Raw genomic sequence first — 12207 nt, 5'->3', positions numbered from 1 at the left:
ATGCTTCGATTTGAGATCAGAATTCACTCGCTGTGGTTTCCTTTAAATGCAGCTGATCACGGCCAAGCTGACCCAGGTGAGCGCCAACATGCCTTCGAGCCCAGACAGCTCGTCCGACTCGTCCACTGGCTCCCCCGGTAACCACGGCAACCACTACAGCGATGGCCCCAACCCTGAAGTGGAGAGCTGTCTGCCCGGTGTGGTGAGTTCACGGCACATTTTGAAAGCATCCAGCCCACTCTTTTCTCTCTCAGAGAAGCAGCACGAGCTCCGAAAGTGGCTAAATTTAGCGAGAAAGTTGTCGGGCGGCACCGACTGCCTCGTCCCCTGTGACCTCCTTCCAAAGCCACTCCCCCCAAATTATCATATGAAACGTAAACGGCGAACATGGCTATTGTCAGTGCTCGCAGCGTGTGGAAGACTCCCATCGAGAGCACATGGGCAGGCAGGTATACTGATTTCAGTCCTGCGACATCAGATGGCGTGTTTATCATTTAGTTTTAGTCAGTTAGGATCCTTTATTAGTTATTATAATCGATGTGATTTTAACTGAAACGCCCCTCCCCCCCTGACCTGATGTTATCTGACCCCTGAATCGACAAGGCAGTCGTTTAAGTCGCTGTATGCGGACAGCGGTCCTCTTGACGCCCTCTGCCCCGTTTCACAGATCATGTCGCTGCATCTGCGCTACATCTCCTTCCTGTGGCAGGTGGCCGATCTGGGCTGCAGCCTCAACATGCCGCTGCTCAGAGACGGAGCTCGAGTTCTCATGAAACTCATGCCCCCAGGTATACATGCACCTGTGGTGTATTGGTACTATTCAGCCGCTTCACTTGATTCAAACGTGTACACACACACACACACACACACACACACCTGGGGGGAGTTTATTCACGTTTGTGCCGTTCCCCCGTTAGACAACACCACCGTGGAGAATCTGCGAGCCGTGTGTCTGGACCACGCCAAGCTCGGGGAGAACAGCCTCAGTCCCTCGCTGGACTCGCGCTTCTTCGGCCCCTCGCCCTCACAAGTGCTCTACCTCATCGAGGTGGGTCCCACACACACACACACACACACACACACACACACACACACACTGTGATGCATTGTTGCCCTGGTAACCATGTTGTCTTTGTTGTTTCTTCTCCATTCTCTTGCCTGTTCCGTGAAGTAGTATTCAGTTATTGAGGGTTGAACTAGACCTCCATTCAGAGTCGGGATGTGGTCTAGAACATATTGAAGTGCAGGGTAAAACTACAAAATTAGCTCGATGACTACAAAGTGTTAATGTGCCACGTGACAAAGAAATCAGGATATACTTCTGATCCTGCTGTGTGAGACGGACTGTGTTTTCTTCCCCGTGTTCCAGGTTGTTTATGCTTTGCTGATGCCAGCCAGTGCCACGCTGGGCGAAGACGCCAGCGACTTCCAGTACAACTTCCTGAAGAGCGGCGGGCTGCCCCTGGTGCTGAGCATGCTCACCAGGAACAACTTCCTCCCGTCGGCGGACATGGAGACGCGCCGCGGCGCTTACCTCAATGCCCTTAAGATCGGCAAGCTCCTCCTCACCGCCGTGGGCTTCGGCCACGTGAAGGCCGTGGCCGAGGCCTGCCAGCCCAACGCCGAGGGAAATATTCCGGTCTCACCGGTGAGGACACACACACACACACACACACACACACACACACATACACATATATACATGCACCTCTCTGTATGACTGGCTCTTTCATACTTGACTGGCATCTCTTTATCTTTCTCCACACTGCCATCACCTTCCTCTACAGATCAATCAGGCGACTCATGACCAGGCCCTGGTCCTCCAGAGCGCCCTGCAAAACATCCCCAACCCGGCCTCAGAATGCATGCTACGCAACGTCGCCATCCGCCTCGCCCAGCAGATCTCCGATGAGGTCACAGAAAATGTAAGGAAATGGATCGAGGCTTGTGAGAATAGAGGAGAGTGAACTAGCAGCGGCGTTTGGTTTTTATTTGCGACTAGTCTTCTGTGGGCATCGCGTTGGGACGGATAGATGACAATCTTCTGGGACTACCTTTTTCACCAGAATTTCTTCCAGGCATCGAAGTACATCCCAGACATCTGTGTGATCCGAGCGGTGCAGAAAATAGTGTGGGCGTCAGGCTGCGGCACGGTGCAGCTCGTCTTCAGTTCAAATGAAGAAATCAGCAAGATCTACGAGAAGGTGAGTTCCCTTTTGAATGTTGCTCTTTGTGAGAGTTGAATGGAGCGCGCTTACTTTAAAAAAATGGTCTGCGCTGGATAGGAAGCAAGAGGATAATAGGTGTCGACTGTTTTGGAAGCGAAGAGGCAGGACCGCGAAGAGCTCGATGTACAACCAGGAGACAAAGGGCTCTTGATGGGCTTTGTGGACTTTCAAGGGATTAGCAATGCACAAGAAATTTGCGACGCCGTGTAATTTTGCATAATGGCTTCCATTGTCCCCTTTTCTTGTTAGACAAATGCCGCTAAGGAGCCAGATGGGGAAGATGAGCAGGTGTGTTGCGAGGCCCTGGAGGTGATGACGCTGTGTTTCGCCCTCATGCCCACGGCTCTGGACACGCTCAGCAAGGAGAAGGCGTGGCAGACCTTCATTATTGACCTGCTGCTCCACTGCCACAGCAAGTGAGTCCACCGGGAACGCATTCCACGCCAAGAAGCGTAAACCTACCGGCTCGCGTCCCGGGATGTCCTCAACTCCGGCCAGGATGTCGGGACAGTGATGTCATCCTTTTGCGGTTTCACAGATCTGTGCGTCAAATGGCCCAGGAGCAGTTTTTCCTGATGGCAACGAGGTGCTGTATGGGCCATCGACCCCTCCTCTTCTTTATCACCCTCCTCTTCACCGTGCTGGGGGTGAGTGGCTATCGTCTCGTGTTCTTTACGACCATCATTTGTCCGTCGTGATGCTTTATCATCATCATCATCGGGCCGGTTAACTGCCAACAAGATTCTAATTTGAGTCGTCCGTGTCCAGAGTACGGCCAAGGAGAGGGCCAAACACGCGGGAGACTACTTCACCTTACTCAGACACCTTCTGAACTACGCGTATAACAGCAACATCAACCTGCCCAACGCCGAGGTGCTGCTCAACAACGAGATCGACTGGCTGAAACGGATCAGGGTAAAAACGACCACGTGTTTCATCCGATTACGTTTGTGTTCTGCTTCCTGTGAGTCGATTTAGCTCGGCGTGTGGGCGGCAGAGTTGATGACGCACACACACGTTTCATTCACTAGGATGAGGTTAAGAGTACGGGGGAGACCGGCGTGGAGGAGACCATCCTGGAGGGCCACCTTGGGGTTACCAAAGAGCTTCTGGCCTTCCAGACACCAGAGAAGAAGTATTACATCGGCTGCGAGAAAGGAGGAGCGAACCTCATCAAGGTTAAACTGCAACACGACGGCATTGATAACGGTTTATTTTTCTCGCGACGTTACTCAAGAGAATGTCTCTCCCTCTTCTTCTCGATGCAGGAGCTGATCGACGACTTCATCTTCCCGGCGTCTAACGTGTACCTGCAGTTCATGAAGAGCGGGGAGTTCCCCACGGAGCAGGCCATCCCCGTGTGCAGCACCCCCGCTTCCATCAACGCCGGCTTTGAGCTGCTGGTAGCGCTGGCGGTCGGATGCGTCCGCAACCTCAAGCAAATAGTCGACACCCTGACCGACATGTACTACTTGGGTATGTAAACGCCGCTGCGTCAAATCCCCCCCCCCCCCGACGGCTTTGGGATCGACACGGTGCATGAGGGCGTCGCCTCTTCCCTCCGCGCTTTTCAGGTTGCGAGACGCTGACGGAATGGGAGTACCTGCCTCCGGTGGGGCCGCGGCCCAACAAAGGCTTCGTGGGGCTGAAGAACGCCGGAGCCACCTGTTACATGAACTCCGTCATTCAGCAGCTGTACATGATCCCTCCCATCCGCAACGGCATCCTGGCCATCGAGGGCACGGGCACCGACGTGGACGACGACATGTCGGGGGATGAGAAGCAAGAGAACGAGGTATGGCGGGAGTTTGTGGCGGCGCAAAGCTTCTGCCCGAACTACTACTCGACAATTGTCGACGCTCGAGTCATTTTTTCATCGTGCGTTTCATTTCCACAGAGTAACGTTGATCCTCGCGACGAGGTGTTCAGCTACCACCATCAGTTTGACGATAAACCCTCCAGCAAGTCGGAGGACAGGAAGGAGTACAACATCGGGGTACTTCGCCACCTGCAGGTCATTTTTGGCCACCTGGCTGCGTCCAAACTTCAGTACTATGTCCCCAGGGGATTCTGGAAGCAGTTCAGGTATTTAAAAGACGTTTTGTAATCGTAGCTTTTAGCCTGTTTTGGAGGTCGCTGACGTCTAACCGTCTGGTCTTTGTACCGTCTGCTTCAGGTTATGGGGCGAGCCGGTGAACCTGCGGGAGCAGCACGACGCCCTGGAGTTCTTCAACTCCCTGGTGGACAGTCTGGACGAGGCTCTGAAAGCCCTGGGCCACCCCGCCATGCTGAGCAAGGTGCTAGGAGGGTCCTTCGCCGACCAGAAGATCTGTCAGGGCTGCCCCCACAGGCGAGTGCGGTCTCCCCGGCGCTCAGTCACCGGAAAACATTTCAGAAACGTAACCTCTTGGTTAACGCCACCAATAATGTTTATTTCCCCGCGTCGCCAGGTACGAGTGCGAGGAGTCGTTCACGACTCTCAATGTGGACATCAGGAACCACCAGAACCTGTTGGACTCCATGGAGCAGTACGTCAAGGGAGATCTTCTGGAGGGCGCCAACGCCTACCACTGTGAGAAGTGTAATAAGAAGGTGAGAATGAAGCATCCGCCTGGTCTGCAGCCGACGTCGGACGTGACGATGCGCTGCGATGCAGGAAAAAAAACCGGAAGGAGCTTTTTGATGTCCCTTCAAAGAGAGGCAGGGTTCCTACGGTCATGGAAAACCTGGAAAAGTCATGGAATTTTAAAATGGTTATTTCCAGGCCTGCAAAAGTTCTTGAAAAAAATTAAATCACAAAAGTTTTGGAAAAGTCATGAAAAGTTGTTATATTCACATGTTCATTTACGCCGAGTTTGAAAAAAAAGAAAGAAACTTAAATTATAAGCAGGCAATTTTCCTTGGCCATAGCAACAATAGCTGAGGGATAATCCACGATCATGTATACAACCGAAATTTAGATTAAAGTTCTGGAAGTCATGGAAAAGTCCTGGAAATCCATTGGTGAAAATGTGTATGAACCCTGAGAGGTAACCGGCGATGTCCGCTCTCCCCGCCAGGTGGACACGGTGAAGCGCCTGCTGATCAAGAAGCTGCCGCCTGTCCTGGCCATCCAGCTGAAGCGCTTCGACTACGACTGGGAGAGGGAGTGCGCCATCAAGTTCAACGACTACTTTGAGTTCCCCAGGGAGCTGGACATGGAGCCGTACACGGTGGCGGGCGTGGCGAAGCTCGAGGGCGACGACGTCAACCCGGAGAACCAGGTGATCCAGCAGAACGAGCCCTCCGAGCCCACGCCCCCCGGCAGCTCCAAGTACCGCCTGGTCGGAGTGCTGGTCCACTCGGGCCAGGCCAGCGGCGGACACTACTACTCCTACGTCATCCAGAGGAACGGGGGCGACGGCGAGAAGAACCGCTGGTACAAGTTCGACGACGGCGACGTGACGGAGTGCAAGATGGACGATGAGGAGGAGATGAAGAACCAGTGCTTCGGCGGGGAATACATGGGCGAGGTGTTTGACCATATGATGAAGAGGATGTCGTACCGGAGGCAGAAGCGCTGGTGGAACGCCTACATCCTGTTCTACGAGCGCATGGACTCGCTAGACAAGGACAGCGAGCTCGTCAAGTACATCTCCGAGTTGACCATCTCCGCCACCAAGCCGCATCAGGTCAAGATGCCCGGGGTCATCGAGTGCAGCGTCCGCAAGCAGAACGTCCAGTTCATGCACAACCGAATGCAATACAGCCTGGAATATTTCCAGTTCATTAAGAAACTTCTGACCTGTAACAGTGTCTATTTAAACCCTCCTCCAGGTATGGCTCTTTCCTGAGTGTGTGTGTGTGTGTGTGTGTGTTGCTAATTATTAATGAATGTATTCATTCCGTTGATTATATATTATTGAATATTAAGTTATTACAACTAAATTAATTACGGTATCCGCACACAGATACTACGACAGACACGCGCTGGTAAAATGATGGTTGTGAGCAGAGGTTTAAAACTTTGTATTAACGCATTCTGATGTTACTACGTTTTCGCTTTTCATTATTTTGATTGAACCAGGTATAGTTGAAAACCTCAGAATGAACTTGTCAAAATATGCATAATAATAATACATTACATTTCCATAGCGCTTTTCAAAATACTCAAAGACGCTTTACAACACAGTTAAAATATCCTAAAAGCTATGCAATAAAAAGAACTCAAATTACAATAAAAACAAACTATAAAAGCAAAAGAAGCCATATTAGGAAGATAAGATAAGCGAAGCGGATGGATCATTAACCACACGAGTAATAAGCATAAATGTTTGTTGGCGTCGTCGACGTTACTCACTTGTTCAGCCCTCGTGATCCGAGTCCTCCATGACTCGTGAAGTCCGTGTCGTAGTCCAGCGGTTTCCCTCTGAGACATCGGAGCTGCCATTATGGTTTTATCACACATCGCCGGCCTGCTTGTCGGGAAAAACCCCGAATATATACATTTAAAGTGATGTAAATGTGCAGCATCCCACTGGAAATAATTGCCGCTCAGTGGCGTTTAGTGCGGGCTTCCCAGAAATGCACTGCCTCTGTAAATGCATTATTAATGGAACCAGAGCCCCGTAATGCTTCCGGGGAGAAGATGCTGCAGGGCGCCGTCAGTAGGTTTGGTTTGCTACTTTGTATCCAGTTAAAATAAGTTTGTTTCTTAAAAAAAAAAAAAAACTTTTTATTGGCAGCAAAAAAATATTTTTTAAAACAAATTTATTGTTCTTACGTAGATTTTTGAGAAAAAAAATTTAGATGATGAATTTCACACTTTCAAAAGGATGAGACATGGATTTTTCTCTCATTTAAACGCCTTTTACGTCACTTCGTGATGAGATCTACACGTGGCACATTCTCCGTGTCCTCCCGCACATTAGATTACGAGCTTTCACCTTAATGAGGGTCATGTCGGTGTAGGCATTCTCACATTGGATTATTTCTAGTCTACCGATTGGAGAGACCAAAGACGAATTGGAAGTCAGCCAAAGCAAACTCCCCGAAAGTAGAAAGTCTGCTTTATAACCTCGTTATGATTTCATTTGAAAGAGGGCAGCGAGTCACTGCCGACCGTACGCTCACGCCGGCTGTGGCTCCGTCTGGGTCGTCGGCGATGATGACGACCCAGTAATCTGATTCAACAGCCAGTTAAATATAGCTTTGTTCGTTGATCTCTTGAGCCTCGCAGATTGCCGGCTCATGTTGAGAGGACTTTATAAGATTGTCACTGTTTAGTTAATCGCTGCGCTCTCTCATTTTTCCTTCCTTCTTTCTTTTTTTTAAAATCAGGACAAGACCATCTTCTGCCAGAGGCAGAGGAGATTGCGATGATAAGTGCTCAGCTGGCTGCCAGATTCCTCTTCAGCACAGGTTTTCACACCAAGAAAGTCGTACGGGGGCCCGCCAGCGACTGGTAAGCTCCGCCTCCTCAGGTTTTTGTTTTCTGTTTTCCCCCCTGCCTCCTCTCTGACCACATTCTCTGTGCCCTCCCATCCCCCTCCCAGGTATGACGCCCTCTGCATCCTGCTGAGACACAGTAAGAATGTACGCTATTGGTTTGCACACAAGGTCCTGTTTGCTTACCCCAACCGGTTCTCGGAGTACCTGCTCGAGTGCCCGAGCGCCGAGGTCCGCGGCGCATTCGCCAAGCTCATCGTCTTCATCGCTCACTTCTCGCTGCAGGACGGCCCGTGCCCCTCCCCCACCACCTCGCCCGGGTCCTCCACTCAGGTGGGTGGCCGACTTTAAGCAGTGCGTTGTGGGAAAACCTTTCTGGTTAGGGCTCTCTGGAAGATACCTGGAGCAGTGGCGGCTGGTGACGTGTTGTTTTTTGGGGTGTAGGGCCATCCAATCAATTTCATCAAACATCACACAATGATTCAATGCAGAAAAAGTAGCAAACCCGCATTTCTACTTTGTAGTTGAATATTAAAAAAGTATTCTAACACTGACATAATAAGCACATCTTATTCATACAATTTTATATATAGATATTTGTATATATAGATATTTGTATGTATATATATATTTATTTGTATATTTATTTGTATATGTATATATTTATTTGTATATATATTTATTTATATATTTTCTTTTTTATTTACTTTGCCCATTATGGCTCCTTGAGGAGTTATCCCTGCTCCTGGTGTTCTCATGTTTTCGTAATTTTCCCGATAAGTGCGTCATGTCCCTCCCTCCTGTATCGCTGGTCGCAGGTTAACCCTGGGAGCTTTCTGGTGCTGTGCTTGTATTGGTAACCCTGCTGCTCTGTCTGTGTGCCAGAGCTCCGATAACCTCAGTCTCAGTGACCACCTGTTGAGAGCCGTCCTCAACTTGCTCAGGAGAGAGGTGTCTGAACACGGCCGCCACCTGCAGCAGTACTTCAACCTCTTCGTCATGTATGCCAATCTGGGTAAGGAGCGACCGGCGGCTCGTACGGAGGTTTCTGTGAAAAATTGAATGACTAATTACTTTGGGACTCATGCTGCCATCCTCCATTTGCAGGCCTGGCAGAAAAGACGCAGCTGTTGAAGCTCAACGTCCCCGCTACCTTCATGCTGGTCGCTCTGGACGAGGGCCCCGGCCCTCCTATCAAGTACCAGTACGCCGAGCTGGGCAAGCTCTACACCGTGGTCTCCCAGCTGGTCCGTTGCTGCGACGTCTCCTCGCGCATGCAGTCCTCCATTAATGGTGATTTTAGTTTATTTTTGTTACTCTTCAGCCACACAGAATCGGAGCCCGATGACGATTCTCATCCTTTCTCATGATGTCGTGACTGAGAAACCCGGCCCTCCGAGACCTGCGCTGTGTGCGGAGCTCGGAGCCGAGGGCTTTCGCACGACGGACTGAAGAAACTTTTCTTCTTTTTTTACTAACTGTGTGCAATTCTGAATATTTACTTTTAGTTCCCCCGGACCCCCATTCACCCTCTCCAGGTAACCCCCCCCTCCCCAACCCGTACGGTGACACCAACCTGACGGCGCCGGTGATGCCGGTGCAGCAGCTGGTGGCGGAGATCTTGTTCGTGAGGACCAGCTACGTGAAGAAGATCATCGAGGACTGCAGCAACTCGGAGGAGACGGTGAAGCTGCTCCGCTTCAGCTGCTGGGAGAACCCCCAGTTTTCCTCCACCGTGCTCAGTGAGCTGCTCTGGCAGGTAAATGGTTCCCACCCACGAGAAGTCTGCCGGCGGACTCACATTAAATGTCATTTAGCAGACGCTTTTATCCAAAGCGACTTACAATAAGTGCATTCAACCTAGAGTACGAACTAAGAACAACAAGAACACAGGAAGCAACACTTCCTCAACTCAGTCGAACCACAAAAGCACCACAATAAGTGCCATCCCAGTGCCACTGAAATGCAAATCTGTGTTTTAATCCAGATATAGTCGGAAAAGATGTGTTTTCAGTCTCAGGCGGAAGATGTAGAGACTTTCTGCTGTCCTGATGTCAGAGGGGAGCTCATTCCACCACTGAGGAGCCAGGACAGCAAACAGTCTGGATGTAGAGTGATTAGCTCGAGGTGCAGGAGGCACAAGACGATTGGCTGTTGCCGAGCGGAGCGAACGTGCCGGAGTGTACGGTGTGACCATATCCCGGATGTAGACGGGGCCCGATCCGTTCAGAGCACGGTACGCCAGAACCAGTGTTTTGAAGCGGATGCGGGCAGCCACCGGAAACCAGTGGAGAGAGCGGAGGAGCGGAGTGGTGTGGGGGGAGGAGCGGAGGCTGAAGACCAGTCGAGCTGCTGCATTCTGGATGAGCTGCAGAGGTCGGATGGCCTTAGCAGGTAGACCAGCCAGGAGGGAGTTGCAGTAGTCGAGGCGTGAAATGATCAGAGCCTGGACCAGAACCTGGACCAGAACCTGTGCCGCCTTCTGAGTAAGAAGAGGCCGTATTCTCCTGATGTTGTGCAGCATGTACCTACAGGAACGCGTCGTCGCAGCGATGTTGGCCGTCAGGTTGACTGTCTAGTGTCACCCCGAGGTTCCTGGCAGTCAGGGTAGGGGCCAACACAGAGCTGTTGAAGGTGGTAGTCAGGTCATGGGTGGGGGAGCCTTTCCCTGGAAGGAATAGTAGCTCGGTCTTGTCAGGGTTGATTTTCAGGTGGTGAGCAGACATCCACTGAGAGATGTCAGACAGGCAGAGATTTGTGCCGCCACCTGTGTTTCGGCCGGTGGAAACGAGAAGATCAGTTGGGTGTCATCAGCATAGCTATGGTCGGAGAAGCCATGCGAACGAATGACAGAGCCGAGAGAATTTGTGTACAGAGAGAAGAGCAGGGGACCCAGGACGGAGCCTTGAGGGACCCCAGTAGTGAGAGGACAAGGATCAGACACAGTTCCTCTCCAAGTTACCCGGTAAGTGCGGTCGTTAAGGTAGGAAGAGAAAAGCGCGAGTGCAGTGCCTGAGATCCCCAGTTCCTGAAGAGAAGAGATAAGGATCTGGTGGTTCACAGTGTCGAATGCAGCAGAAAGGTCGATAAGGACAGAGGAGAGAGAGGCTGCTCTAGCAGTGTGAAGCTGCTCAGAGACAGCCAGGAGGGCAGTCTCTGTCGAGTGGCCGGCCTTGAATCCAGACTGGTGAGGGTCAAGAAGGTTGTTACTGTGGAGATAGGAGGACACTTGGCTCAAGATAGACTACTGCAACTCCCTCCTGGCTGGTCTACCTGCTAAGGCCATCCGACCCCTGCAGCTCATCCAGAATGCAGCAGCTCGACTGGTCTTCAGCCTCCCGAAATTCACCCACACCACTCCGCTCCTCCGCTCTCTCCACTGGTTACCGGTGGCTGCTCGCATCCGCTTCAAAACACTGGTCCTGGCGTACCGTGCTCTAGACGGATCGGGCCCCGTCTACATCCGGGATATGGTCACACCGTACACCGCACGTTCGCTCCGCCGCAACAGCCAATCGACTTGTGCCTCCTGCACCTCGAGCTAATCACTCGAAATCCAGACTGTTTGCTGTCCTGGCTCCTCAGTGGTGGAACGAGCTCCCACTGACATCAGGACAGCAGAAAGTCTCTACATCTTCCGTCGGAGACTGAAAACACACCTTTTCCGACTATATCTGGATTAAAACACAGATTAGCACTTCAGTGGCACTTAGATAGCATTTACTTATGGTACTTTTGTAGTTCGACTATGTTGAGGAAATGTTACTTCCTGTATTCTTGTTGTTCTTAGTTTGTACTCTAGGTTGAAATGCACTTATTGTAAGTCGCTTTGGATAAAAGCGTCTGCTAAATGACATGTAATGTAATGTAAAAGATAGCTCGCTCCAGAGTTTTGGAGAGAAAAGGAAGAAGAGAGACCGGTCTGTAGTTGCTGACTTCAGACGGGTCGAGCGTGGGTTTCTTCAGGAGAGGGTTGACTCTCGCCTCCTTCAGAGAGTTAGGGAAACAGCCAGTTGAGAGGGAGCTGTTAATAAGATGGGTGAGAAAGGTTAGAAGGTCAGGGGCAACAGCCTGGAGAATGGGAGACGGGACGGGGTCAAGGGCGCAGGTGGTCGGTCGAGCGGAGGTCACCAAGCTAAGAACTTGATTGGGAGACAGGGGTGAAAGAGGAAAGAGAGGGGGATGAAGAAGTTAGTGTTGGTGAGGTGATAGAAGATGATTAGTAAAGGAGGAGCGTATGTCGTCTATCTTGTTTGTAAAGTAGTCGACAAAGTGGCTCGGCAAAAGGGTGGAAGGAGGAGGGGGACGGGGGATCAAGGAGGTTGGAAAAGATAGTCTTGCGGACACTTTGCACGTGTCCGCAAGACCTCACACTGTGTGTGTGTGTGTGTGCAGGTGGCGTACTCCTACACCTATGAGCTGAGGCCTTACCTGGACTTGCTGCTACAGATCCTGCTCATCGAGGACTCCTGGCAGACGCACAGGTGAGACCATGCTGCTGTGTGTAGGACGAGGACTGCATTGGTGTCTTTGGGGGGGGGGGGGGGGGCCT

At 51.3% G+C, this 12207-nt stretch overlaps 1 protein-coding gene across 6 annotated transcripts in view; it reads left to right on the top strand.

Annotated features, from left to right (window-relative positions):
• Positions 1-12207, top strand: part of usp9 (ubiquitin specific peptidase 9) — a 47489-nt gene that overhangs the window by 30038 nt on the left and 5244 nt on the right. For 3 of the 6 annotated variants that reach the window (XM_056436245.1, XM_056436271.1, XM_056436240.1), the window contains 22 exons: positions 53-202; positions 668-788; positions 918-1048; positions 1370-1648; positions 1788-1925; positions 2067-2204; positions 2478-2644; positions 2767-2875; positions 2997-3143; positions 3260-3406; positions 3497-3704; positions 3803-4023; positions 4126-4313; positions 4405-4578; positions 4679-4820; positions 5288-6044; positions 7548-7671; positions 7763-7988; positions 8541-8670; positions 8763-8948; positions 9164-9414; positions 12051-12139. In XM_056436245.1, coding sequence (XP_056292220.1) covers positions 53-202; positions 668-788; positions 918-1048; positions 1370-1648; positions 1788-1925; positions 2067-2204; positions 2478-2644; positions 2767-2875; positions 2997-3143; positions 3260-3406; positions 3497-3704; positions 3803-4023; positions 4126-4313; positions 4405-4578; positions 4679-4820; positions 5288-6044; positions 7548-7671; positions 7763-7988; positions 8541-8670; positions 8763-8948; positions 9164-9414; positions 12051-12139 — 4223 coding nt within the window. The remainder of the gene's footprint in view (positions 1-52; positions 203-667; positions 789-917; positions 1049-1369; positions 1649-1787; positions 1926-2066; positions 2205-2477; positions 2645-2766; positions 2876-2996; positions 3144-3259; positions 3407-3496; positions 3705-3802; positions 4024-4125; positions 4314-4404; positions 4579-4678; positions 4821-5287; positions 6045-7547; positions 7672-7762; positions 7989-8540; positions 8671-8762; positions 8949-9163; positions 9415-12050; positions 12140-12207) is intronic. The other 3 variants (XM_056436280.1, XM_056436261.1, XM_056436253.1) reach the window with 2 other exon arrangements.

The sequence above is a fragment of the Pseudoliparis swirei genome, chromosome 2 (assembly GCF_029220125.1).
Source record: "Pseudoliparis swirei isolate HS2019 ecotype Mariana Trench chromosome 2, NWPU_hadal_v1, whole genome shotgun sequence".
Classification (NCBI taxonomy): Eukaryota; Metazoa; Chordata; class Actinopteri; order Perciformes; family Liparidae; genus Pseudoliparis; species Pseudoliparis swirei.
This window is presented reverse-complemented; position numbering and strand designations above follow the sequence as displayed.